General features: G+C 37.2%; 1 protein-coding gene across 1 annotated transcript in view; it reads left to right on the top strand.

Moving 5' to 3' along the window:
• Positions 1-21,973, top strand: part of FAM98B (family with sequence similarity 98 member B) — a 33,242-nt gene extending 11,269 nt beyond the window's left edge. Inside the window, exons 4-8 of the mRNA XM_005888928.3 lie at positions 3,282-3,460; positions 6,788-6,868; positions 8,480-8,596; positions 18,861-19,028; positions 21,184-21,973. Of these exons, the coding sequence (XP_005888990.3) occupies positions 3,282-3,460; positions 6,788-6,868; positions 8,480-8,596; positions 18,861-19,028; positions 21,184-21,531 (893 nt within the window). The 3' untranslated portion in view covers positions 21,532-21,973. The remainder of the gene's footprint in view (positions 1-3,281; positions 3,461-6,787; positions 6,869-8,479; positions 8,597-18,860; positions 19,029-21,183) is intronic.
• Positions 21,974-26,283: the final 4,310 nt, after the last annotated feature.

The following is a 26,283-nucleotide window of genomic DNA, read 5'->3' as shown; positions in this document are numbered from 1 at the left end:
ACTAGTTCATACTGAGTGTACCAAGATATATGAAAAGAATGTTCATTATGGCATTGTTTATAGTTGTTAAATAGAAATAATACATCTTCGAGTGATACCATGATCAGTTCAGTTCAGTAGCTCAGTCGTGTTCGACTCTGCAACTCCATGGACTGCAGTACACCAGGCTTCCCTGTCTGTCACCAACTCCCAGAGTTTACTCAAACTCATGTCTATCGAGTCAGTGATGCCATCCAACCAACTCATCCTCTGTCATCCCCTTCTCCTCCCGCCTTCAGTCTTTCCCAGCATCAGGGTCTTTTCAAATGAGTCAGCTCTTCGCATCACGTGGCCAAAGTATTGGAGTTTCAGCTTTACCATCAGTCCTTCCAATGAACACCCAGGACTGATTTCCTTTAGGATGGACTGGTTGGATCTCCTTGCAGTCCAAGGGACTCTCAAGAGTCTTCTCCAACACCACAGTTCAAAAGCATCGATTCTGTGGCGCTCAGCTTTCTTTACTGTCCAACTTTCACATCCATACATGACTATTGGATAAACCATAGCCTTGACTAGATGGACCTTTGTTGGCAAAGTAATGTCTCTGCTTTTTAATATACTCAATGGCACCCCACTCCAGTGCTCTTGCCTGGAAAATCCCATGGACGGAGGAGCCTGGTAGGCTGCAGTCCATGGGGTCGCTAAGAGTCAGACACGACTGAGCGACTTCACTTTCACTTTTCACTTTCATGCACTGGAGAAGGAAATGGCAACCCACTCCAGTGTTCTTGTCTGGAGAATCCCAGGGACAGCAGAGCCTGGTGGGCTGCCGTCTATGGGGTCGCACAGAATCGGACATGACTGAAGCAACTTAGGAGGAGGAGGAGGTTGGTCATTACTTTCCTTCCAAGGAGTAAGTGTCTTTTTTTATTTCACGGGTGCAGTCACCATCTAGAGTGATTTTGGAGCCCCCCAAAGTAAAGTCTGCCACTGTTTCCCCATCTATTTCCCATGAAGTGATGGGAGCAGATGCCATAATCTTAGTTTTCTGAATGTTGAGCTTTAAGCCAACTTTTGCACTTTCCTCTTTCACTTTCATCAGGAGGCCCTTTAGTTCTTTTTCACTTTCTGCCATAAGGGTGGTGTCATGCCACCCTGATACCATAATAGAGCCTTTAGAATGAGAGTAGATAAAATGTGTAAATATGGAATGATCTCTAGAATATATTGGTAAAGAAATACACAGAAGATGTATACTCTTGTTTCTGTAATAGAAATAAAAGTGTATAGATGGTAGAAACATATACTAAATATACATATATGCCTAAAAAGATACCCAGAAACTAACATTGGTGATTGCTTTGGGGTGGGGAGTCTGAGAATCTGTATGGGAAGAAGAGTTATCACAGTATTATTGTCCATCTGTGTGGATTAGCACTTTAAATACTAGACTAAACTCTTGTTTGTACTCTTATGTACAACATGTTTCTGTAGAACAAAGACAGACTTCATCTGTGGTTCCAAAATATAAATTTTTGAAGAACGGTGATCTGTTTTAATGAAGTTTTAAAATCAGAGGGACCTTGGCATAGTCGTCATAAGCAAAGTTTGATATGCATTGGTCTTAACTTTTTGTGGATTCCTTAGACTATTATGTGTAGATTACATGGAAAAACCTTAAATTAGTGGCTCTCAGTCCTGTCCGTGAGAATCACCTTGGGTCTAAAACCACAGATTCCCAAATTGTACTTCAGATGTTCTGGTTCAGAATCTCTAAGGGTGGAATCCTTGTACTTGTACTTTTAAACAGTTTCTCAGGTATCTTTTCCTGCTCAACTGAAGTTGAAACTATTGTATTAAATTGTGTGTGTATAAATTTAACTGAAATGAAAACAAATGAACCCCCAATATCTGCCTTTACTGTTCTGAAAGTTAATTTAAAAAAGACTAATGATTTAATTTTTTGCTTTCCAAAATGATGTGGTTTTTTTTTTTTAATTGAAATATAGTTCATATAAATATTATGTTAGTTTCAGGTGTACCACATAGTGATTTGACCTTTGCATATGTTGTGAAATGGTCACTGTGGTAAGTCTAGTAACCATCTGTTTTCCATAAAAAGTTATTACAATATTATTGACTGTATGCTTTATATTTTATATTACATCCCTGAGGCTTATTTCTTTTCTAACTGGAGGTTTGTGCCTTTACCTGTTACACCCCCACCTCCACATGCTGCTCTCTGGCCATTTCTTTTTACTTCTCAGTATGTGAGAGTCTGTTAGCATTTTGTTTTATTTTTTCCATCTAAGATTTTTGAGTAATTTTTAGAAAGATGACTGTTGAAAAGATGAAATGGTGACTGAAAGGACTTGTGAACAGTCTGGAGTGGTCTATCCTAAAGGCAGTTTTACAGATTGCTCTATCTGCTTATAGATCACTTAAAGCTATACATTCTCCCTTGGCTTGAGCTCTGCGTATCAGAGAGAGACTAATTTTTCAGCTTTATACATGCTTGAAGATTTTAATGTTCTTTTACTGATGGGGCCCTCATACTAGACTTTAGATTCTGTGAGTAGGCACTATTTTTTAAATTTCCTTCTGCCCTCTTTATTATTTCTTTGTGATAAGAATACTCAATGTAGGATTTACTGTCTTGGCAAATCTTTAAGTATACAACACAGTATTGTTAACTAAACTGTTACAATGAAACTGTTAACTGAATATAATACAGTATTATTATGCTGTAAAGTAGATCTTTAGGACTTACTCATCTTATGTAACTAATATGTGTCAAACTTTGCTTATGAGGACTGTGCCAAGATCCCTCTGATTTTGAAACTTCAGTAAAATGGATTGCCCGTTGTTCAGAAATTTGTATTTAACAAATATCCTGTTTCTTCCCTAGATTGGTGACCACCATTCTACTTTCTGTGTTAGGAGTTTTAGATTCCCCATAAAGATGGAATCATTAGTATTTGTCTTTCTGCATCTGGCTTGTCTCACTTTGCATTTTCCAGGTTCATCCATGTTGTCACAAATGACTGGGTTCCTTTCTTTTTAAAGCTGGGTAATATTCCTTTGTATACACATTCCACATTGTCTTCATCCATTCAGCTGTTGAAGGACACTTAGGCTGTTTCCATATCTTGGCTATTATGAACAGTGCAGCAGTGAGTGTGGTAGTGAAGACCTCTTTGAGATCCTCACTTCAGCTCCTTTGCATGTGTACCCACAAGTGGGATTTTTAAAGCATTCTTGTGCATTTTAACATTATTTGTTTTTCCCTTTTTTTATTGTAGTATTTTTAAGTACAGAGCTTCAAGCTTTACAGATACTACAGAACAAGAAGTGTAAAAATTCTCAATTAGATAAAAATAGTGAAATTTATCAGGAAGTTCAAGCTATCTGCGATACCCTTGGGATTCCCAAGTCAACAACTTCTGACATTCCGCTTATGCTAAACCAAGTGGAATCAAAGGTATTGTATTTGTTTTATTTTTTATTTCCCCCAAATTCAATTAAATGCTAACATGTAAACTCTGGGAGATGGTGAGGGACAGGGACGCTGGCATGCTGCAGTCCATGGGGTTGCAAAGAGTCAGACATGGCTTGCCGACTGAACAACAACAGCAAATGTATTAAATTTTATTTATTTATTTTTGGCTGTGCTGGGTCTTCATTGCTGTGCAGGCTTTTCTTTGGTCTTGGAGAGCGGGGTTATTCCCTAGTTGTGGCATGCAGCCTTATTGTGGTACACAGGCTTCTCATTGTGGTGGCCTCTTGTTGTGGAGCATGGGCTCTAGGGTGCATGGGCTCAATAGTTGCGTTGCGTGGGCTTAGTTGTTCCATGGTGTGTGGGATCTTTGTGGATCAGGGATCAAACCTGTGTCTCTTGCATTGACAGGGAAATTATTTACCTCTAAGCCACCAGGAAAGCTCCAGTACATGTATTAAGGATGGAAATACAGTTGACCCTTGAATACTGTGTGGGTTAGGGGTGCTGATCCTCTGTGGAGTCAGTAATTAACATACAACTTCACAGATGGCCTCTGTATCTTCAGTTGGTATTTGTAAATTCAACCACCTATAGATCGGATGGTACTGTAATTGTATTTAGTGAAAAAAATTCATGTAGAGGCAGACCAGCATAATTCAAACCCATGTTGTTCAAGAATCAACTGTATTTCCTTTAAGTACAAGATATACATTCTAATTAGAGAGACAATTATCTTTGTGTAAAGCTAAATTTTTCACATAAAACGAGATAGTATGCTTTTCGAAATAGTATGACTTTATTTGCCTATTACTAGTATTCATAAGGGAGAAGGCAGTGGCACCCTACTCCAGTACTCTTGCCTGGAAAATCCCGTGGATGAAGGACCCTGGTGGGCTGCAGTCCATGGGTTCTCCAAGAGTCAGACACGACTGAGTGACTTCACTTTCACTTTTCACTTTTCTGCATTGGAGAAGGAAATGGCAACCCACTCCAGTATTCTTGCCTGGAGAATCCCAGGGATGGGGGAGCCTGGTAGTTTGCTGTCTGCGGAGTCGGAGATGACTGAAGCAACTTAGCAGCAGCAGTATTCAGGAATCAGATCTTAATGAGGAAGTGCTAGGCTTTCTGAAAGTTTGCTGTTTGCCCTGATAGAAATCTCTTTGCAAAGTTAAGGGTCTGGTTTCTAACCAAGGTTGAATTACAGTATAATGAAAGAAGTAAGAGTTTTTCTTTAAAGGCAAACTAAATTTCTTTTTAATGGATGCTGTTAATAAAATTTCAATGTGATTGTCTTTGGCAGTGAGCAAAGAAATCTGCAATATCTGATAAGTGTTTAGGAAATGTTTGTTGTATAGTTAATAAATGAATGAGTACCTTGATGGAGTAATTAAGAACAACTAAGAACAACCAATTAACTAACAAGTAATTAACAACAACAAAATGATATCTCTAGCTTTTGAATTTTTTTTTTTCAATTATAAAACTATCCTCATTCCCAGTCAAGGCGTAAATTAGAATACTGCCCCTGCAGACCAAATTCTAGCCTAATTTCTAGGTTTCATAGGAGTCCTCTAGGAGAATAATACAGGATTAATTTTTCAAGGAAAAGAAAATTTTCACCCTCAAGAATAGATACTAAAACTCTGTTTTTAGACTTGCTGTTTTAAACTATATTCTTGAATAAAGTACTCTTTTGTACTGATAATTTATGAGCTGAAAACAAGATTCGTCTTAATGAATGTAAGAGAATTTTAGTATCATTAAGATAAAAACACAGTATTAAAAAGTTTTGTTTTGTTTTTAGAACTAGCAAACCAAAAAATAAGTCTATGAATCCCAGCTCAAGAATATTGTTCTGTAGTTCATAAATTGCTCTTCAGAATTTGTCTCTCTGGATTAAGAATTATCTGGGGTTACCTAATACCTGGGGCTGTTTCAGATTGAGACAGATTTCTAGACTTTTCCTAATCTTCCAGTGCATCCACATACTGATCCAAAAGATACAATTGAAGTGCCATAAAGTATGCCTATTTAAGGTGTACAATTCAGTGGATTTTATTTACAGAGTACATCATCATCAAAATCTAATTTTAGACCATTTCCATCATTCTCAAAAGAAGCCATGTACCCAGCACTTAACAGCCACTTTGCATTACCACCACCAATTTCCAAGCTAATTTTTTGTTCATAATTTTTAATTCTTTTTGAAAAGAGATCCCCCAACATTAAGCTTCATACTCCTCAAATGTGACCTGTTCCTATTTTCTCTATTATATTATAAACTAAGCAACTGTATATATTTCATCCTGTTTGAAAGACTTCTGATATTGCTAAAGCAAAAACAAATGTCTAAATGTTGTTCACCAAAAATAAAAATGTTTCAATTCAAATCAGTGGCTTTGTAAAAGTGATGAAATGTGCTCTATGGTGACTAATTGAGGGCTTACTCTTTCATTGTCTTGGTGAACAATGGAATGTGTACAAAATATTTAATTGAGTAAAACCAACATACTCAGGGCTTCCCTGGTGGCTCAGATGGTGAAGTATCTGCCTGCAGTGCAGGAGATCTGGGTTCGATCCATGGGTCAGGAAGATCCCCTGGAGAAGAGAACAGCAGCCCACTCCAGTATTCTTGCCTGGAGAATCCCATGGACAGAGGAGCCTAGTGGGCTGTAGGCCATGGGGTTGGAGAGAGTCAGACATAACTGAGTGACTAACACATGCAACCTACTCAGCAAAGGTTTTATTTATTTTTTGTCAGGATGTAAGAGTGTGCTGTCCTAAGAATGTGAATTTATTTCACACGAAACTTAGATTCTCATAATAAAGTCTTTTGGTAGTTACTTCAGTTGTCCATGTACGTTATTTCTTACTCTGGAAAAGGTGTGCTATGGCTTGGATTAATGTAACTTGCTTCCTTGAGGAAGATACTTTGCATTGTACTGAAAATCTTTCTTAGTATGTGAAGTGAAGTTGCTCAGTCGTGTCCAACTCTTTGCGACTCTGTGGACTGTAGCCCGCCAGGCTCCTCTGTCCATGGGATTCTCCAGGCAAGAATACTGGAGTGGGTTGCCATTTCCTCCTCCAGGGGATCTTCCCAACCCAGGGATTGAACCCGGATCTCCTGCATTGCAGGCAGACACTTTATCCTCTGAGCCACAAGGGAAGCCCTTAGTATGTGAAGGTATGTTTTAATGATTTCTTGTTAACATTTTATTAATTCTCTGGCATTCACAACATTTTAAGCATGAATAAGATTGTTTTAAATCGGGGATATACATTTTCACAATCTTCTATGTTTAATTTTAGGTGAAAGATATTCTCTCAAAAGTCCAGAAAAATCATGTGGGAAAACCACTGCTGAAAACTGATTTAAATCTGGAACAGGCGGTAAGGCATCCCCCCCTTTTTCATTAGTTTTATGTAATTAGCTATATTAATATTAGCTTAATTTTATGAATGACATCTAGATTTTTACATGCTTTTTAAAAAAATTTTATATATATGTTTTTGCTTTAAAAAAAATTCATTTATTTTCATTGGAGGCTAATTACAATATTGTGGTGGCTTTTGCGCTACATCGACATGAATCAGCCACAGGTGCACATGTGTTCTCCATCCTGAACCCCCTCCCCACTTCACTGCCCCCTCCATCCCTCTGGGTTGTCCCAGAACACCGGCTTTGAGTGCCCCGCTTTCTGCATCGAACCGGCATTGGTCATCTGTTTTACATATGGTAATACACATGTTTCAATGCTTTTCTCTCAAATCATCTTGCCCTCCCTTTCCCATATAGTCCAAAAGTCTGTTCTTTACATCTGTATCTCTTGCTGTCTTGTCAGTTCAGTTCCGTCACTCAGTCGTGTCGGACTCTTTGTGACCCCCATGGACTGCAGCACACCAGGCCTCCCTGTCCATCACCAACTCCTAGAGCCTACCCAAGCTCATGTCCATCGAGTCAGTGATGCCATCCAACCATTCTCATCCTCTGTCGTCCCCTTCTCCTGCTGCCCTCAATCTTTCCCAGCATCAGGGTCTCTTCAAATGAGTCAGCTCTTCGCATGAGGTGGCCAAAGTATTGGAGTTTCAGCTTCAACATTAGTCCTTCCAGTGAACATCCAGGACTGATCTCCCTTAGGATAAACTGGTTGGATCTCCTTGCAGTCCAAGGGACTCTCAAGAGTCTTCTCCAACACCACAGTTCAAAAGCATCAATTCTTGGCACTCAGCTTTCTTTATAGTCCAACTCTCACATCCATACATAACTACTGGAAAAACTATAGCTTTGACTAGATGGACCTTTGTTCGCAAAGTAATGTCTCTGCTTTTTAATATGCAGTCCAGGTTGGTCATAACTTTCCTTCCAAGGAATAAGCGACTTTTAATTTCATGGCTGCAGTCACCATCTAGAGTGATTTTGGAGCCCCAAAAATAAAGTCAGCCACTGTTTCTCCATCTATTTGCCGTGAAGTGATGGAGTTGGATGCCATGATCTTAGTGCCATCTTGTAGATTTTTTATACTGGAGAATTAAAATGGATTGATATTCTAGAACAGTAGGTCCTAATGTTTCTTCATTCAGATTATTAATTAAAAGAAAATTGACCAAAAGTATTTACAGTGCCCAATATGTTAACATAGTGGTAATTTGAAAAGTATAGTAGCTCAGTGTCAATAAGATGGGAAGTTATTATTTTCTATCCTTACTGGTTCAGACTACTTTGCAAATAGACCTTTCACTTAAATTAATATATTTGATTGAAGATCAGGTAAACTAACAGCTGTTGAGTTTAATTTGCATGTTTGATATCTGTTGAATATCACGAATGTTCTATCAAATATCTTTATTATTTAAACAATTTACTGTTAGGTCTTATGGGATCAAAATGACCATCAAGTACCATCTTTTTGAATTAGTAGGAAACATTGACCACAATTTTCAAAATTCTTTTCTGTGCATAATGAGTCTAAAGGTTATGATTTTTGTTTCCAATTTCTTTAGGAAAAACTGGAAAGAATCAACGATGCTCTTTCATGTGAATATGAGTGCCGCCGGCGGATGTTGATGAAGCGATTAGATGTAACAGTGCAGTCCTTTGGATGGTCTGATAGAGCAAAGGTTAGGCTGTTTTCCCACTCGTGTCCTGTAGGTGGTACTCTGTGACAGCTCTTCAGCCTCTCTCGTCTGTTATGTAATGATGCCACATTTGCACTTTATTGCTCTATCTGAAGCTCCTGCCTAGACCAACTGCTGGTCTTAAATAATCCTGGTCTCTGTTCATAGATATGTTAATTTCTGACCGTATCTTTCACATTTATTTAAAACTCAGTTGTTATGATTTATGCAAGGATACGAGGAAGTCTGGTGTGCTGTAGTCCATGGGATTGCAAAGAATTGGACACGACTGAGCCACTGAATTGAATTGAACTGATACATAAAAGAAGGCATCATATGTGGTAGTGAGATAGGTATAATGAGCAACTGGTCAATTAGGCAGCACTGATGTCTGAACAAATCTTAAAGGTGTCTTAAGGCTGTGAACTGTGTGCCAATTGAAAAGGGTTGCAGGGTGGGAGCATTCCCAAGTGTGAATCTCTTCAGATAGTTTTCTGGAGAGCTATCGTCCATCATTCCGTTTTTATGCCTTTAATCTGTACCCAGGCTTTATCTGGGATCATCCACCCCACCCTGCATTACAGTCTGGAATCACTCCAGACAGTAAGCTGGGACAAATAGAGGAAAACATTTGCTTCTCCTGTTAGAGGGATCATTGTCCTATGCTTCTGGATATCCAGTGTCTGAAAACCACTGGTTCATGTGGATTGTCCAGTTTTATAGTTGTTTCAAGTGATAGGGTAAATCTGTGCCTGTTATTTTGATACTATTATTATATTCTTTGGGTAAGTGGGTGGTTCTTCTGCCCCGTATTGTATCAGCTGAGGTCACTTATGCAGCTTCATTCAGTGGGTACCTGGGCTGGGGTGGGTTGAAACATCTAAGATGGTTGTCTTGCATGTCTGGGTTCTGCTGTTAGCAAGGGGTCCCTCACTTGTCATCTGTGCTCTTAGGTGGTCTTTCTCCATGTGGTGCCCTGTATTGGTTTCCTGTGGTTGCTGTAACAAACTACCACAAATTTAGTGATTTAAACAATACACATGTATTCTCTTACAGATCTCGACATCAGAAGTCGTAAAATGAAGGTATTGGCAGGGTTGCAAGTCCTCCCAGACACTGCAGGGCAGAATCTATTTCCTTGCATTTCCTACTTTCCAGATACCACCTGTGTACCTGAGCTCTGGACCTGATTCTCCATCTTCAAAATTAATAGTGTGGGATCTTCAGTCTTTCTCTTTCTGCTTCCATTGTCATACTCCTTCTCCTGTGTCTCGCTTATCGAGATCCTTGTGATTACACTGGGCTCACCCAGATAATTGATCTCAAGATCCTAACTTAACTTGCATTTGTATCTGCAAGGCAGCATATTCACAGGTTTCAGGGAGGATGGAGACATCTCTGGGGAGCCATTCTATTTACCAGATGTTTTATCTTCCTTTTAATGGATTTTATTTTTTTCCTGCATTGTATTTCTTTACCATATGCTGCTGCTGCTTTTTTCTTCCTTTCCTTTTTTTTTTGTTTTTAAAAATCAGGTATTCTGATGAGTCCTTTTTTTCTGTATTCTTTCATCCTAATGGCTTGTATCCTCCTATTGCAATTTGGGCCACTTGCATGCCTATCCTTGGCTACTCCACTATTTCCTAGATCCCATGGTCTTCTCTTTCATTGTTTTTTCCCTCAACCTGCTACAGTAAATGCACAAATAACTTCCTAACAAAGGACACATAGCAGTGATTTTTCTGAATCCTTACATTATGAAAATATGTTTATTCTGCTGCCACATTTGATTGATAGTTTAGGTAAATATAAAATTCTAGGTGGAAAGCATTTTCCCTAAGAATATTGAAGGCGTTACTTCATTGTTCTCTAGCATGTAGTGCTGCAGTTGAGAAACCGATGCCGTTCTCCATTCTTTTGGATGAGCTTTTATTTTTCTCTGAGAGCTTTTAGACTCTCTTCTCTATTCTTAGAGTTCTGAAATTTCACAGCATATGTCAGTCAGGGTCTTTTTAAACTCATTGTGCTAAACATTAGGTGGGCCTTTCAATTTATAAACTCAACTTTTATATTTCTTTTATATTTTCTCTTTCTGAAACGCTTATTCCGATATTAGACTTTCTGAGTAGATCCTCATAAGTTGCTTTATTTTTTTTCTCATTTTCTCTTTTCCTTTTTGATTCACTTTCTTGGAATTTTCCTCAATTTTATTTTGTGCTTGTCATTAAATTTTTGTTTCTGCCATTTTTTCCTTTCTGGGAATTTTTTTTTCTTCTTGAGTTTTCCTTTCCTGTGTGTTTTTTTTTTTCTTGTTTTATTTTTATGACTCTGCTATCTTCTTAAATGGGGATGAAGACAATTTTTTATAAAAGGTTTTTTGTTTTGTTTTTTCCCCTTCATTATTTCCTGTCTCTTTCAGGGCAATTTTTGATTTGTTTTTCTTGGTCTTGGTCTTATGGAGGCTTTCTTCAAATGGATTATGGTCTTTTGTTGTCCATATTTAAGAGAAGACACTGAAAAACTGTTTGGGAACTAGTCATTGATCAGGATTGTTGATGTCAGGTTTTGGATTTGGCTACTGTGAACTGGAATTCTAATGCTCACTTGTAGAAGTGTGACTGCTCATTTTTTTAAAGAAGGGAAGCCTCGTATTTTCTGTACATTATTCTCATTTGGCCAGGGGAGGAGTGGCAGCATGGCACCAATGGTTGGAAGAATAGATTATTCCACAAATAGACTGAGTTAACCCCTATTTTTGGCTCCTGATCTCATTTTCTGAGATGTTGGTTCTCTTCTTACCTGTATCCCTCTTTCTAGTCTCTTTATTGTAGTATATGTGTATTTTTTTTAATAATTTAGTATGTGTAATCTGACTCATTTACCTAGAAATACTCCCTTATATATATACATAGTTTCCTTCCAAACGCCTAGCAGACAGATACAAAAAAAAATTAAAGAGTGATTAGAACAGGATAAATTTTTTTTAGCATAGTAATAGAATAGCTGTAAGGGAGAGTTGAGGACTGTCTTATGTGTATTTTCTTTCAATAAATATTTATTTAGCACCTCACATGTTGTACACATTACAATGTACCTGGTTCTGGATGAGCATCTCATTACCTTGTATGATTAGATGTAGAACATTTTTAGAATATTTCACTGTCTGTAATATCTAATTGGCTTCTCAGAAGGTTAAAACCTGTTTCTCTTCTGCATGTGTACCAGGATAAATTTTAGACATGTGTGTCCATGTGTTTGGAGTAACCATTGTATGCAAGAAACCTAGATGCTCCGAGAGGTCTGAGTTACCAAAGAAGTAGATGACATGATTGCTGACTTAAAGAAAGGAAATAGAATTTAGATGTATGAAAAGTATGAGTTTTACTGACCCCTGGAAGCTTAACAGAGGTTGTATACATATTGGGTATCCAGTTTAATCTGCTAGAATTTTAATGAGAAAAGGAATTTAGGAATATAAAGAATACTGTGAAAGGTAGTGCATTAAAAGTATCTTAACATACTAAATTGGAGGATATTTTCAGTGTTGTCCTTAAGCTTATACAAGAATCCAAAACAAATGAGTTTTGACGTGCTCTTTGAACATTCAGAGTGGCACAGACTTATGATAATGTATACTCTTGACTAGCCTTAAACTTAGAGACTTTGAGAAAATACTTTTAGGAAGTACCTTGATATTTTTATCTTGGTGTTTTTCATCATGTTTTAGGACAAGGAGATTATGTTTTCATTTTTCTTTATTCTGGAAGATTTTTTAAATGTTTTTTTCTTAGATTATGATCAAATTTTGACCTTTCATGTCATCCTTTTCAGTTGTACATACGCATTTATACCCTGAGTTTTCTTTGTTAAAATTTAATGTTAATGTTAAAATTGTTAAATTTAATGTATCTTTATATTATTCTCCCTATTTCATGTGTCTGATATTGTTGAATGATTGATCAACAGTTCTTCTATAGCATTTAAAATCTTTCCACATTTTATCATATGGATATACTCTATTGATTTTGAGGTTTCCGTTAATTTTGTCTTCTTAGAGCCTGTAATGAAGTCCTTGACAACTACATTTTTGTTCATGTACATGATATATTCCTACAAATGGAATTTCTTGATCAAAGAATATGCATTTTAAAAATGCTCTTCATACACCCTGTATAGAGTTGCCCTTCAAGAAGATTATGCACATTTATTTGTATGGTTAATCTGATTTCTCTATGTTGCTAGTATTGAAATAAAAGTATAATTTTATAGTTCGATTTTTTTTTTTTTTTTTTTACTGAATATAGTATGATCATTGTCCCATATCTCTAAAAGTTCTATTTCAATATCCTTTTTATATTAATTTTTAATTGAGATATAATTCACCATCTTAAAGTATATAATTTAGTGGGTTTTAGTATACTCTCTGAATTATGTAACCATGATCTGATTCTAGAACATTTCCCTCAACCCCAACAGAAATATTCCTTTCAGTGGTCATTCACAGTACCCTCACCTTCCTTTCAGTTCAGTTCAGTTGCTCAGTTGTGTCCGACTCTTTGCGACCCCATGGATCTCAGCACGCCAGGCTGCCCTGTCCATCACCAACTCCTGGAGTTCACTCAGACTCACGTCCATCAAGTCAGTGATGCCATCCAGCCATCTCATCCTCTGTCGTCCCCTTCTCCTCCTGCCCCCAATCCCTCCCAGCATCAGAGTCTTTTCCAGTGAGTCAGCTCTTCGTACGAGGTGGCCAAAGTACTGGAGTTTCAGCTTTAGCATCAGTCCTTCCAAAGAAACCTTCCTTTACTATAATCTAGTTTGTCTCTCTTTGGATTTGCCTGTTCTGTGTATGTCATATATATAAGGAATTATACAATGTGTGGCTTTTATGTCTGACTTCTTAGCATAATGCTGTCAAGTTTCATTCATGTTTCCCCACATAACTGCACAATCAACCTTTTGTGTCTGCAGATGTGAAACCTGTGGATTCCTAAATGGAAATTCACTGTGTCAAAAGTTATGACTCTTAATGCTCTTGATTCACATGGCCAAATTGTTTTTTAGAAATTTTGTATGAATTTAAACTCGTACAAATAAGGTCAATGCCATTTTGCTCTAACTTTAGCCCCTTTAATATTTAGAATATTGTCAAGTTTATGGCTAACTTGATGGTTAAAAATTACTAAATTGTTTTCGTTTATTTGTCTTGTTAGTAAAGTTGAACTTTTTTTCATAAGCTTATTAGTCATTTAAATTTCCTATTTTTTTGAAATTTCTATTTGTGTCTTATATTTTTTTCCCCTGAGGCCTTCCGGTTTTCCTTCTGATTGAGCTTTTTATATATTAAGGAAGTTAGCTAGTTGCTTTATTTGTTGACAATATTTTCCCCAGTTGTTATGTCTTTTGATGTGCAGAAATTGTAGTCTTTATAACATAGTTAAGTTTTTCAGTTTTAAAACTTTAAAAAAATGAACTCTTTTTAAAAATTTTTACTTTTTTAAATTGGAGTACAGTTGATTTACAATGTTGTGTTTCTGTTGTACAGCAAAGTAAGACCATTATACATATGCCTACATCCAGTCTTCTTTAGATTCTATTCCCATGTAGATCATTATAGAGTACTGGAGAGAGTTCCCTGTGTTATATGTAGGTTCTTACTAGTTGTCTGTTTTATGTACAGTAGTATGTGTATGTCAGTCCCAGTCTTCCAATGTATTCCTCCCTCCCTTCGTCCTTAATAACCCTAAGTTTGTTTTCTACATCTGTGACTCTATTTCTGTTTTGTAAATAGGTTCATTTGTATGATTTTTTTAGATTTCGCGTATAAGCAGTATCATATGATATTTGTCTTTCTCTGTCTGACTTAACCTCACTTAGTATGATAATCTTTAGGTCCATCCATGTTGCTGCAAATGATACTAGTTTGTTCTTTTCTATGGCTGGGTAATAGTCCATTGTATATATACACCATACCTTCTTTATCCATTCCTTTGTTAATATACATTTAGGTTGCTTCCATGTCCTGGCTATTGCAAATAGTGTTGCAGTGAACATTGGGGTGCATGTGTCCTTTTGAATTACAGTTTTCCAGACATATGCCCTGAAGTGGGATTGCGGGATCATGTGGTAGCTCTACTTTTAGTTTTTTTTAAGGAATCGCCATACTGTTCTCCGTAAAGAAAGTGAAAGTCACTCACTCATGTCTGACTTTTTGCTACCCCATGGCCTGTATAGTCCATGGAATTCTCTAGACCAGAATACTACCCATAGTAATGTTATATTAATTTATATTCCCACCAACATTGAAGAGGGTTCCCTTTTTTCCACACCCTCTTCAGCATTTATTGTTTGTAGACTTTCTGATGATGGCCATTCTCCCAGCGTGAGGTGATAGCTCATTGTAGTTTTGATTTGCAATTGTCTAGTAGTTAGTGATGTTGATCATCTTTTCATGTGCTTTTTAGCCATTTTTATGTCATCTTTAAAGAAATGTCTCTTTAGATCTTCTGGCCATTTTTTTTTTCACGTTGAGCTACATGAGCTGTTTGTATATTTTGGAGATTAATCACTTGTTCACATTGTTTGCAAATATTTTCTCCTATTGTGTGGGTTTTCTTTTAGTTTTGTTGATGATTTCCTTTGCTGTGCAAGCACTTTTATTTGTCATTTGTTAATTTTTATTTTCATTACACTTGCTAAGTCACTTCAGTCGTGTCCAACTCTGTGCGACCCCATAGACGGCAGCCCACCAGGCTCCTTCATCCCTGGGATTCTCCAGGCAAGAACACTGGAGTGGGTTGCCATTTCCTTCTCCAGTGCATCAAAGTGACAAGTGAAAGTGAAGTCGCTCAGTCGTGTTCGACTGTTAGCGACCCCATGGACTGCAGCCTACCAGGCTCCTCCACCCATGTGATTTTCCAGGCAAGAGTACTGGAGTGGGGTGCCATTGCCCTCATTACACTTGGTGGTGGAACAAAAAAGATCTTGCTGTGATTTATATCATAGTGCTCTGCCTGTGTTTTCCTTTAAGAGTTTTACAGTATCCAGTCTTACATTTAGGTCTTCAATTCATTTGAGTTTATTTTTGTGTATGGTGTTAAAGAATGTTTTAATTTTATTCTTGTACACATAGCAGTCCAGTTTTCCCAGCACCACTTCTTGAAGAGACTGTCTTTTCTCCATTGTATATTCTTGCCTTCTTTATCATAGATTAGATGACTATAAGTGCTTTCTATCCTTTTGATTTATATACCCTACTATTTAGCATTGTAGTATAATCTGAAGTCAGGGAGCCTGATTCCTCCAGCTCTGTTTTTCTTTCTCAAGATTGCCTTGACTTTTTGAGGTCTTTTGTGTCTCCATACAAATTGTAAGTTTTCTAATTCTGTGAAAAATGATATTAGTAATTTGTTAGGGATTGCATTGAATCTGTAGATTACTTTGGGTAGTATAGTCATTTTGAATATTGATTGTTCCGATCTGAGAACATGGTATATATCTTTCCATCTGTTTGTGTCATCTTTGATTTCTTTAATCAGTATCTTAGAGTTTTCCAAGTTCAGGTATTTTATGCTTTTTGTGCTCAGTCATGTCTGACTCTCTATGACCCATGGACTGTAGCCCACAAGGCTCTTCTGTCCATGGGATTCTCCCAGCAAGGATACTGGAGTGGGTTGCCATTTCTTCCTCTAGGGGATCTTCCCAACTCAGAGATTGAACCTGCACCTCTTATGTCTCCTGCATTGGCAGGCAGATTCTTTACCACTAGCACCACCTGGGAAGCTCTTAGGCATTTTCATGTGATGGTAAATGAGATTGTTTCCCTAATTTCTTTTTCTAGTCTTTCATTGTTAATGGATAGGAATGCAAGAGATTTCTGTGTTTTAATTGTATATTCTGCAGTTTTGCCAAATTCTTTAAGCTCTAGTAGTTTTCTGGTTGCAGCTTTAGGATTTTCTATGTATAGTATTATGTCATCTTCAAACGTGACAGTTTTACTTCTTTTCCAATTTGGATTCCTTTTATTTCTTTTTCTTCTCTAATTGCCATGAGTAGGACTTCCAAAACTATGTTGAATAAAAGTGGTGAGAGTGAACATCCTTGTCTTGTTCCTGATCTTAGAGGAAATGCTTACGATTTTTCACCATTGAGAATGATTTTGCTGTGGGTTTGTCATGTATGGCCTTTATTAAGTTGAGGTATGTTCCCTCTGTGTCCACATTCTGGAGAGTTTTATCTGAAATTGGTGTTGAATTTTGTCAAAAGCTTTTTCTGCATCTGTTAAGATAATCATATGGTTTTATTCTTCAGTTTGTTAACGTGATATATCAAATTGATTGATTTTACCTATGTTGAAGAGTCCTTGCATCCCTGGGATAAATCCCACTCAATCATGGTGTCTGATTGTTTTAATGTGTTGTTGGATTTGGTTTGCTAGTATTTTTTTGAGGATTTTTGCATCCATGTTCATCAGTGATATTATCCTGTAATTTTCTTTTTTTATATCTTTGGTTTTGGCATCAAGGTGTGGCCTCATAGAATGAACTTGGGAGTGTTCCTTCCTCTGCCAAGTTTTTGAAATAGTTTGAGAAGGATAGGTGTTAACTCTTCACTACATGCTTGATAGAATTCACCAGTGAAGCTGTCTGGTCCTGGACTTTTGTTAGACGTTTTTATATTACTGATTCAATTTACAAATTCTGATGACTTGTTCATATTTTCTGTTTCTTTCTGGTTCAGTTTTGGAAGGTTGTGTCTTTCTAAGAATTTGTCCTTTTCTCTAGGTTGTCCATTGTATTGGCATATAGTTGCTCTAGTTAAACAATGAACGTTTGTTATATTTGGAATCCCTTGTTATAGGTTATGCATTATTGTTATTATTTTACAAATAGACAATAGTTCATTCCAGCACCATTTAAAAAAATGTTTTCTCATTGATCCTTTTTTATGTTTTAATATTCTTTATTTTTTAGAGCAGTTTTAGGTTCATAGCAATATTGAACAGAGGGTTCTGAGATTTCCATTTGGCCCTTGCTTTCACATATACTTAGCCCCATCATCAACATCCACCACCAGTGTAGTAAATTTTTGCAGTTGATGAACCTACATTGATAAATCATTATTATCCAAAGTCTGTAGCTTACATTAGGTTTCACTCTTGGTGCTGTACATTCTGTGGGTTTGAGAAAATATGCAAAGAGGTATATCCACCATTATAGTATCATACAGAGTATTCTCACTGCCCTAAAAATCTTCTCTTCTTTGCCTATTCTTCCCTCCCTCCCCACAACCTTAGCAACCCATTGATATTTTTTTATTATCTCTCTAGTTTTGCTTTTTTCAGAATTTCATATGGTTGGAATCATACAGATTATTATTTTCAGATTAGCTTCTTTCATTTAATAATAGGCATTTAAGTTTCCTCCATGTCTTTTGTCTCACTGATCTTTGCTGCTTCGTCTTGTATTCATAAATTTTGAGGCCGGGAATCTTAACTGCCCCTTTTGTTTCATCAGTTCATTCCCTCCCCTCAACAAGTTCCATTTAATTAGAGTGAAGTAGGATAGCGTACCTGTACAACCAGTCTAAAAGGATGTTTTGAGGATTAAAGAAATGATATTAAATGAAGAATATCATAGCACTTTTAACAAGTAGTCAGTGAATGTAAGTTGTTAAGGCAGTGATGAATAATTTCATATTACCTGTTAATAGATGATAAAACTCTTTCCAAAATTCTTTTAGTCATTTCATACATATTTCATTTCTGAGTTAACTGTAGATATCCCTTACCTTCCTGCTCCACTAAAAATACATCCCAAGAGGACTGCGGTAAATGTATAAATTAATTGCAAGGAAAACTGACAATACTCAATGTCCCCATTCAGAAACATGGTATTTCTCGCCATTTATTCAAGCTCTCCTTTTGTTTTTGTAGATTTACTAATGTTTTCTTCTTAAAGTTTCTGTATGTGTGTTTTCAGTAAAGCTATTTTTTAGGTATTTTGCTCTTTGGTAATAGGAGTGGAATCTTTTTTGTGTTACTTTTAAAATGAGTTGTTATGGGTAGTTACATGGTCTTTTAGCATTTCTTGGTCTCTTTTTTTTCCCCTTCATTCTACTAACAGATTATCAGATATTTGAATGTTTTGCTGTTTTTTTCTTTGCTTGTGTTTTATCTTTTTTTTTTTTCTCTGAAGATCATGATTGCCATTGCTCTTTCACTGAAATGTTCTTTGGTTCCTTTTTCCCCCTGACTTTTGTCATTTAGTTAAAAACAGATGACATAGCAAGAATTTACCAACCTAAGCGTTATGCTTTGTCACCCAAGACAACAATAACCTTGGCACATTTACTTGCTGCCCGTGAAGATCTGTCCAAGATCATCAGGACAAGTAGTGGATCCAGCCGGGAGAAGACAGCATGTGCCATTAATAAGGTTGGTTTTTCTTTTAAATACAGTGGAGAAAGAATTTATAATATCCTTGATTGATGTTTTTACAGATTTTAATCCATTTTTCATCCCAGTGAACTCTTAGAAAAGAGAATCAGTTTAGGCTTACTAATGTTTTCTATGTGCATGTTTATTTGAATTTCTGTATTCATAAATCACAGTTTTATCTGAATTAGAGGAATTAAGAATTATTTTTATCAGTATCATTAGCCAGAATTATTTGCCTTCTTTCCAATAATCTTACCATTTTTTGTCAGTAAAAAATCTGTAGGAGTCATTTTGTATACTCACACATACTTGTGAGATCCGTGGTTTAGAGGAAAGCGTATGTGCTTTAGAGTCATACAGGTTTGGGTTCACATCCGAGCTCTACTATTTACTTAGAGAAATCACTTCTGCAATTTAGAAATTGCAAAATCTCTTGAATGTTCCATTTCCTGATTCAGAGTATGGGTCCATTTCTCTGACAGTGGTCTTAAATCAACTCAGACTGTCTGAATTTTTTACACTACAACAGTGGCAGCAACAATAAGATAATTTAGAATGTTTATATCAGCTTGTCTAGCATATACTCTTCAGTTAGAGCACTCTATGACAAACTTTACTATAAAACAGCCGAAAGAAGTACGGGACTTGGGTAATTTTACAATATCACTTCTCAGTGCAGTGAGAAAGGTGTCCTGTATCAGGAGATGGTTGTATACAGTCAGTTTGCTAATTATCGTTAAGTTAGGCACCAGTGTTTGGGCCTTCCTGCTTCCATTTTAGATCAGCCTCCTCTATTCTGAGGAGAAGGCAATGGCAACCCACTCCAGTGTTCCTGCCTGGAGAATCCCAAGGACGGGGGAGCCTGGTGGGCTGCCGTCTATGGGGTTGCACAGAGTCGAACACGACTGAAGTGACTTAGCAGCCTCTATTCTGAAAGTGTTCTGTTTTTAAATATGTTACTTTATATCTTGCATCAAGGTCTTTCTGGATCAAGAGTTCTCTTAAGTGATATTGCCTGTCTCTTTTCTGAGTTTGTAATTGATAGTCTAATTATTTGAGGGCAGTCTTACTATCAGATCTTGGAACAGCGTCCCTGTATATCTACCGACATTGAATGTTTGGTGGAGACAGCATTGAGGACACCAACCAAGAAAAGCTGGTTTTGGATTTGGTGATTAGGACAGTATTACCAACTTTATAGTGTACTTTGAAGAATATATGTGTACTTTGAAGCTTGTCCAACAGTGAGGAATTTGTACTTTTTTGTCTTCATTTATGATACAAAGTAGTAAAACATGATTTTGATTAGAGGATCAGGAAAGTAGAACACAAATGATAGGTCATTTTGGCTGAGGCACATTTGGTTTATCTTTACTGAAAGACACTAGCAGGAAACGATTTGCTTCCTATTGGTCTCTGTTCATGGACATATAAAATAGTTCCTTTCTACAGAAGTTTGGGTACTTGAAGCAAACTCTTCCTTAGTTTATCCTGTGAAATATTATGAAGCATGGTTAAGGAAGTGTATTAAGTCTTTATTTTTTTTATAATATAGTAACTAGTATCATTGAAAGTTAGTTTCTCATAAAAAAAGGAATAGTTCATGAAAAATCCTTATAGCTCTATGCAGTTGATAACCTTCATCTCTGCCCGTATTACACCCATGTGTTATCATATGTACTTCATACTTTGTTGAAATAAAATGTGCTTAGAAATAGTCTTTTATGACATAGTCTGTTACCAAACCAGTGGCAATAGAAAGTCCAGAGTTGTGTAAGTGAATATGGATAGGAGTTAAGTTGTATAGGGTATGAAGTTTACGTACATTGTAAATGTTTTGCTAAAAAGTTTTCTTAGTGTGATGGGTACTACATTTGTTATAAAATTTACTAAAAAGGTTTAAGCAAGTTCTTAAGTTTCATAAATATTCTCCCACACTGTTTAAAATAACAGCACATTGTGAGGAATTTGTCACACATCACTTTTATATTTTCAATATTAATTCATATTGCCATGTCTGGTACTTTCATGTCCTAAAATATTTGGCTTCTGTTTCTTTATTAGAACAATAACTTCAATATTGCTTGCATCCTTTAAGTAAGTTTTAACTTTTATAATATTGGAAACTGAAAGAAAGTATTTCTTTATACAGGTGCTGATGGGAAGGGTGCCTGACAGGGGAGGACGGCCGAATGAAATTGAACCACCACCCCCTGAGATGCCGCCTTGGCAAAAGAGACAGGAAGGCAGTGGAAGGGGTGGTTGGGGTGGTGGAGGTGGCAGAGGAGGTGGTGGGAGTGGGAGAGGTGGTGGGGGAGGAGGCGGAGGGTGGGGAGGTGCTGGGGGAGGGGGTGGTAGAGGAGGTTTCCAAGGCAGGGGAGATTATGGTGGGAGGGGAGATTATGGTGGAAGAGGGGGCTATGGAGGAAGAGGAGGCTATGGTGGAAGAGGTTATGGAGATCCGTATGGAGGAGGTGGTGGTGGATATAGAAGATATTAAAAGCCACAAAATTTAGATAGCAGTGCTTACTTCTTGATAGGTACATTAGGCATAGTATTCTAAATAACTACTTGAGTGTCATCTTTGAAGTAAATACCATGTTAGATTCCCTGATGGTATCATTCTTGAATTGGCTTGATTGATATTGGCCTGACTATGTAAAAGAACATCGTTTTATACTACTGTTTGATCTCTTAGACAAAGTGATGATTTTTTCCACTCTGTGTACTCTTGAGCATGTTCTGTCTTTTTAAAAAACAAAAAATGAGGAAAAAATATTTTTAAAAGTGTAAATATATTATTACCATCAAACTTGGAAAATGGAAAGTATTTTATTGTCATGATTGAATTTAGATTGTTACCTGTATTTTATTCAGGTCTGAGACACATAAATGATCCCACTTGTAGTGGAAAGGAATATAAACTTATTGCCTCATCTGTAGTCCTGTGGCTGTTTTGTATTTGTTAATTCTATTTTACAAAATAGGAAAAGAGACTGATAATTGTGTTCAGTAAGAAGTTCTCGTGACTTGTGTTTTTCTTGTATATGAGCAATTCCTCTGGCCAGGTTTCCGTTAAAATTCCAATAATTGAAGCCCAAATCTATTTTTTGCTGCTGCTGCTGCTAAGTTGCTTCAGTTGTGTCCGACTCTGTGCAACCCCATAGATGGCAGCCCACCAGCCTCTCCGTCCCTGGGACTCTCCAGGCAAGAACACTGGAGTGGGTTGCCATTGCCTTCTCCAATGCATGAAAGTGAAAAGTGAAAGTGAAGTCGCTCAGTCGTGTCCGACTCTTAGCGACCCCATGGACTGCAGCCTACCAGGCTTTTCCGTCCATACATATTTACTTTCCAACTGGATTTGAAATCTGTATGATTTTGTTTCACAGAGCAGAATTAAAGACTGAGGTCAGAATTACTGTAAAGGAACAAAGACATGTACCAATTTTACATGGTATTGTGAGAAAAATTTCTGCAAATTGGTTTATCATTTGTGCCATCGCTTTAGGTATCCAGATATTAAAAGGCAGGCTGCTGTGTGCTATACAGGATTAGGACACTTATATCCAGCTTTATCGATCAAAGGTAGGGCCATGGTATCCTTTGGTAATTCTGATTCACAGCTAGATTTGGGAAACACAGGGTTAGAGAAGGTTTAAATGTGATTTGTTGGTTGGAGCAGTCAAAGGCTTGGGAATCAGGAGTTGTGAATTTAAATCATGGCACTAGTGCAGGGCAGGGGCTGTAGGCTTAAATGGCCAAAGCTCTTAGAGATTAATTTGTCCTCTTTTGTCAAACGAGGAATGCGACACTTGAGCCCTCTCAGGTTGTTTTATAAAGACCTAAGTACAAGTCCAATTTGTTGAGAGTTTATAGAGGCCTGTTGTGAAAGGTATAAAAGGCGGCCCAAGTAATATATTTTTCTTATAGTATATAAAGAGGAAAAGATGTAGTCATATAAATTTTTTCAGTTCCACTTTAAAATCTGTAGACTCCTGGTACATTAACAACTTTCTGTAGTCTAACCAACTCAAAAGATAGAAAGCTGAGTATCTGTGGACAAATGGATTTGGCAGTGTTACTCTTGTTTTACAGTAAACCCCATGGTGAAATCTAAAATGTTAAAACTTTAAATATTGTGTATACCATAGTCTTGGACATGTCTTTTTCAAGCTAACCCTTCAAAGAAATTTGTTCAGGAGAGGAAAACATAAAATTATTTTGTTTATTTGTAAACTTTTAAAAAAATTTATATTTATTAAAGAGAGAATTTATTTTGTGATAGTTGAAGAAAAGTCTTTCCATATAAGGAAATACTTTTATAAGTAGCTATGAACTCTGAAAAATAAATAACTTAAAAATATATAAGCAAAGACTGCTGCAGTAAAATATTTCAAAAAATTATTAGTTAAAATACTCATTTAAAAGCTTTAGATTTCTGCTTCATTTCTTTTCAGGAGCTTTAGTCACTGATACAGAATGAGTTTACAAGTACTTTCAGCTTTTTTTTAATCACTAATGGTAGAAAGATTAGTTTATTAATTTCTGTAGGATTTCTTGGTACCTGCATAGGCTTGCTGTTGGGTTATCTGCTTCTCACTGTAAATCTTATCCAAGTTTAGCTCTTGCTCCTGGAATCATGCTCAAGCTGGAACCACTCTTATTTACACATTCTTAAAAACTACTTGAATGAAAAGTAAAGTGGTCCAGACCCGAATATCTTTTTCTTTCCTGTGGGGTAGAGTTTTCATGATAATCTTCTCTTAGCAAAAACTTCTTTTGTAGAAAATTACTCAGTAATATCTAGAATAGCAGTAAGGTAATTTGGGGCCTTAATGTCATAGGTCATAATGTGAAAATGCTTTATAAATTGAGTGCAGTCAGATGTAGAGTATGGTGAATGGCACTTCATTGCTTCCTGAAATCTAACACTTTTTTCTGTGCTATCTCATCATCATTCTTTTTGCCTGGTTTTTAATTTTATTTTTTTTCCTGCCACCTCATTTTCCCTCCCCACTTTTTTTCTCCCTGCCTTGGTCTATTCTGTGGTACCTAATAGCACCTATAGACATATTATCGGGAGCGTCTAGATTAAAGAAGTAACGGATGTCCACCCATGCATAACTACCGCACCGTTAACACATAAGCTCTCAAAGATGGAATGAGGTGTTTCCTTTTAACCCGTTCCCTCGTTTTTTGCAGATCAAGGACATCTTGCCTCACTGAACAGAAAATGTTTTAAACCAAAACTATTTGATTACATTTTTGTGTGTCAAAAGAAGGTATGGCTAACACCCAAAATATTTGAGATGGAAAATGTTCTGAGCAGTGATGCCATCTATTCCTTGTCAGGGACACAGGGGTGGAAGGATTTGGAATGGGAATTGGAGACAGAGGAGGGGAGGTAGTTTAATCTCTCCTCTTAAGGGGCAGGTTGTTATTGTAACTTGATTATTTTCTATGAAGATTTGAAAAGACACAAAAGGCAAAGGAGAAAAGGAAAGATACTTTGCATTTGAATGTAGAGTTCGAAAGAATAGCAAGGAGAGATAAGAAAGCCTTCCTCAGTGATCGGTGCAAAGATATAGAGGAAAACAATAGAATGGGAAAGACTAGAGATCTCTTCAAGAAAATTAGAGATACCAAGGGAACATTTCATGCAAAGATGGGTACAGTAAAGGATAGAAATGATATGGACCTAACAGAAGCAGAAGATATTAAGACATGGTGAAAGTGAAGTGAAAGTGAAGTCACTCAGTCGTTTCTGACCCTCAGCGACCCCATGGACTGCAGCCTACCAGGCTCCTCCATCCATGGGATTTTCCAGGCAAGAGTAACTGGAATGGGGTGCCATTGCCTTCTCCCTAAGATGTGGTAATAATACACAAAAGAACTATACAAAAAAGATCTTCATGACCCAGATAACCACAATGGTGTGATCACACACCTAGAGCCAGACATCCTGGAATGTGAAGTCAAGTGGGCCTTAGAAAGCATCACTACGAACAAAGCTAGTGGAGGTGATGGAATTCCAGCTGAGCTATTTTAAATCCTAAAACATGATGCTGTGAAAATGCTGCACTCAATATGCCAGCAAATTTGGAAAACTCAGCAGTGGCCACAAGACTGGAAAAGATCAGTTTTCATTCCAATCCCAAAGAAAGGCAATGCCAAAGAATGCTCAAACTACTGCACAATTGCACTCATCCTACACACTAGCAAAGTAATGCTCAAAATTCTCCAAGCCAGGCTTCAACAACACATGAACCACGAACTTCCATATGTTCAAGGTGGATTTAGAAAAGGCAGAGGGACCAGAGGTCAAATTGACAACATCTGTTGGATCATCAAAAAAGCAAGAGAGTTCCAGAAAAACATCTATTTCTGCTTTATTGATTACACCAAAGCCTTTGACTGCATGGAGCACAACAAACTATGGAAAATTCTTCAAGAGATGGGAATACCAGACCACCTGACCTGCCTTCTGAGAAATCCATATGCAGTTCAAGAAACAACAGTTAGAACTGGACATGGAACAACAGACTGGTTCCAAATAGGAAAAGGAGTATGTCAAGACTGTATATTGTCACCCTGCTTATTTAACTTATATGCAGAGTACATCATGAGAAATGCTGGACTGGGTGAAGCACAAGCTGGAATCAAGATTGACAGGAGAAATATCAATAACCACAGATATGCAGATGACACCACCCTTATGGCAGAAAAGTGAAGAACTAAAGAGCTTCTTGATGAATGTGAAAGAGGAGAGTGAAAAAGTTGGCTTAAAGCTCAACATTCAGAAAACTAAGATCATGGCATCTGGTCCCATCACTTCATGGCAAATACATGGGGAAACAATGGAAACGGTGACAGACTTTATTTTCATGTGCTCCAAAATCACTGCAGATGGTGACTGCAGCCATGAAATTAAAAGACGCTTAGTCCTTGGAAGGAAAGTTATGACACCTAGACAGCATATTAAGAAGCAGAGACGTTACTTTGCCGACAAAGGTCCGTCTCGTCAAAGCTATGGTTTTTCCAGTGGTCATGTATGGATGTGAGAGTTGGACTATAAAGAAAGCTGAGTGCCAAAGAATTGATGCTTTTGAACTATGGTGATAGAGAAGACTCTTGAGAGTCCCTTGGACTGCAAGGAGATCCAGCCAGTCCATCCTAAAGGAGACCAGTTCTGGGTGTTCATTGGAGAGACTGATGTTGAAGCTGAAACTCCAATAATTTGGCTACCTGATGC

This window comes from Bos mutus, chromosome 10 (genome assembly GCF_027580195.1).
Source record: "Bos mutus isolate GX-2022 chromosome 10, NWIPB_WYAK_1.1, whole genome shotgun sequence".
In the NCBI taxonomy this organism is placed as follows: Eukaryota; Metazoa; Chordata; class Mammalia; order Artiodactyla; family Bovidae; genus Bos; species Bos mutus.
This window is presented reverse-complemented; position numbering and strand designations above follow the sequence as displayed.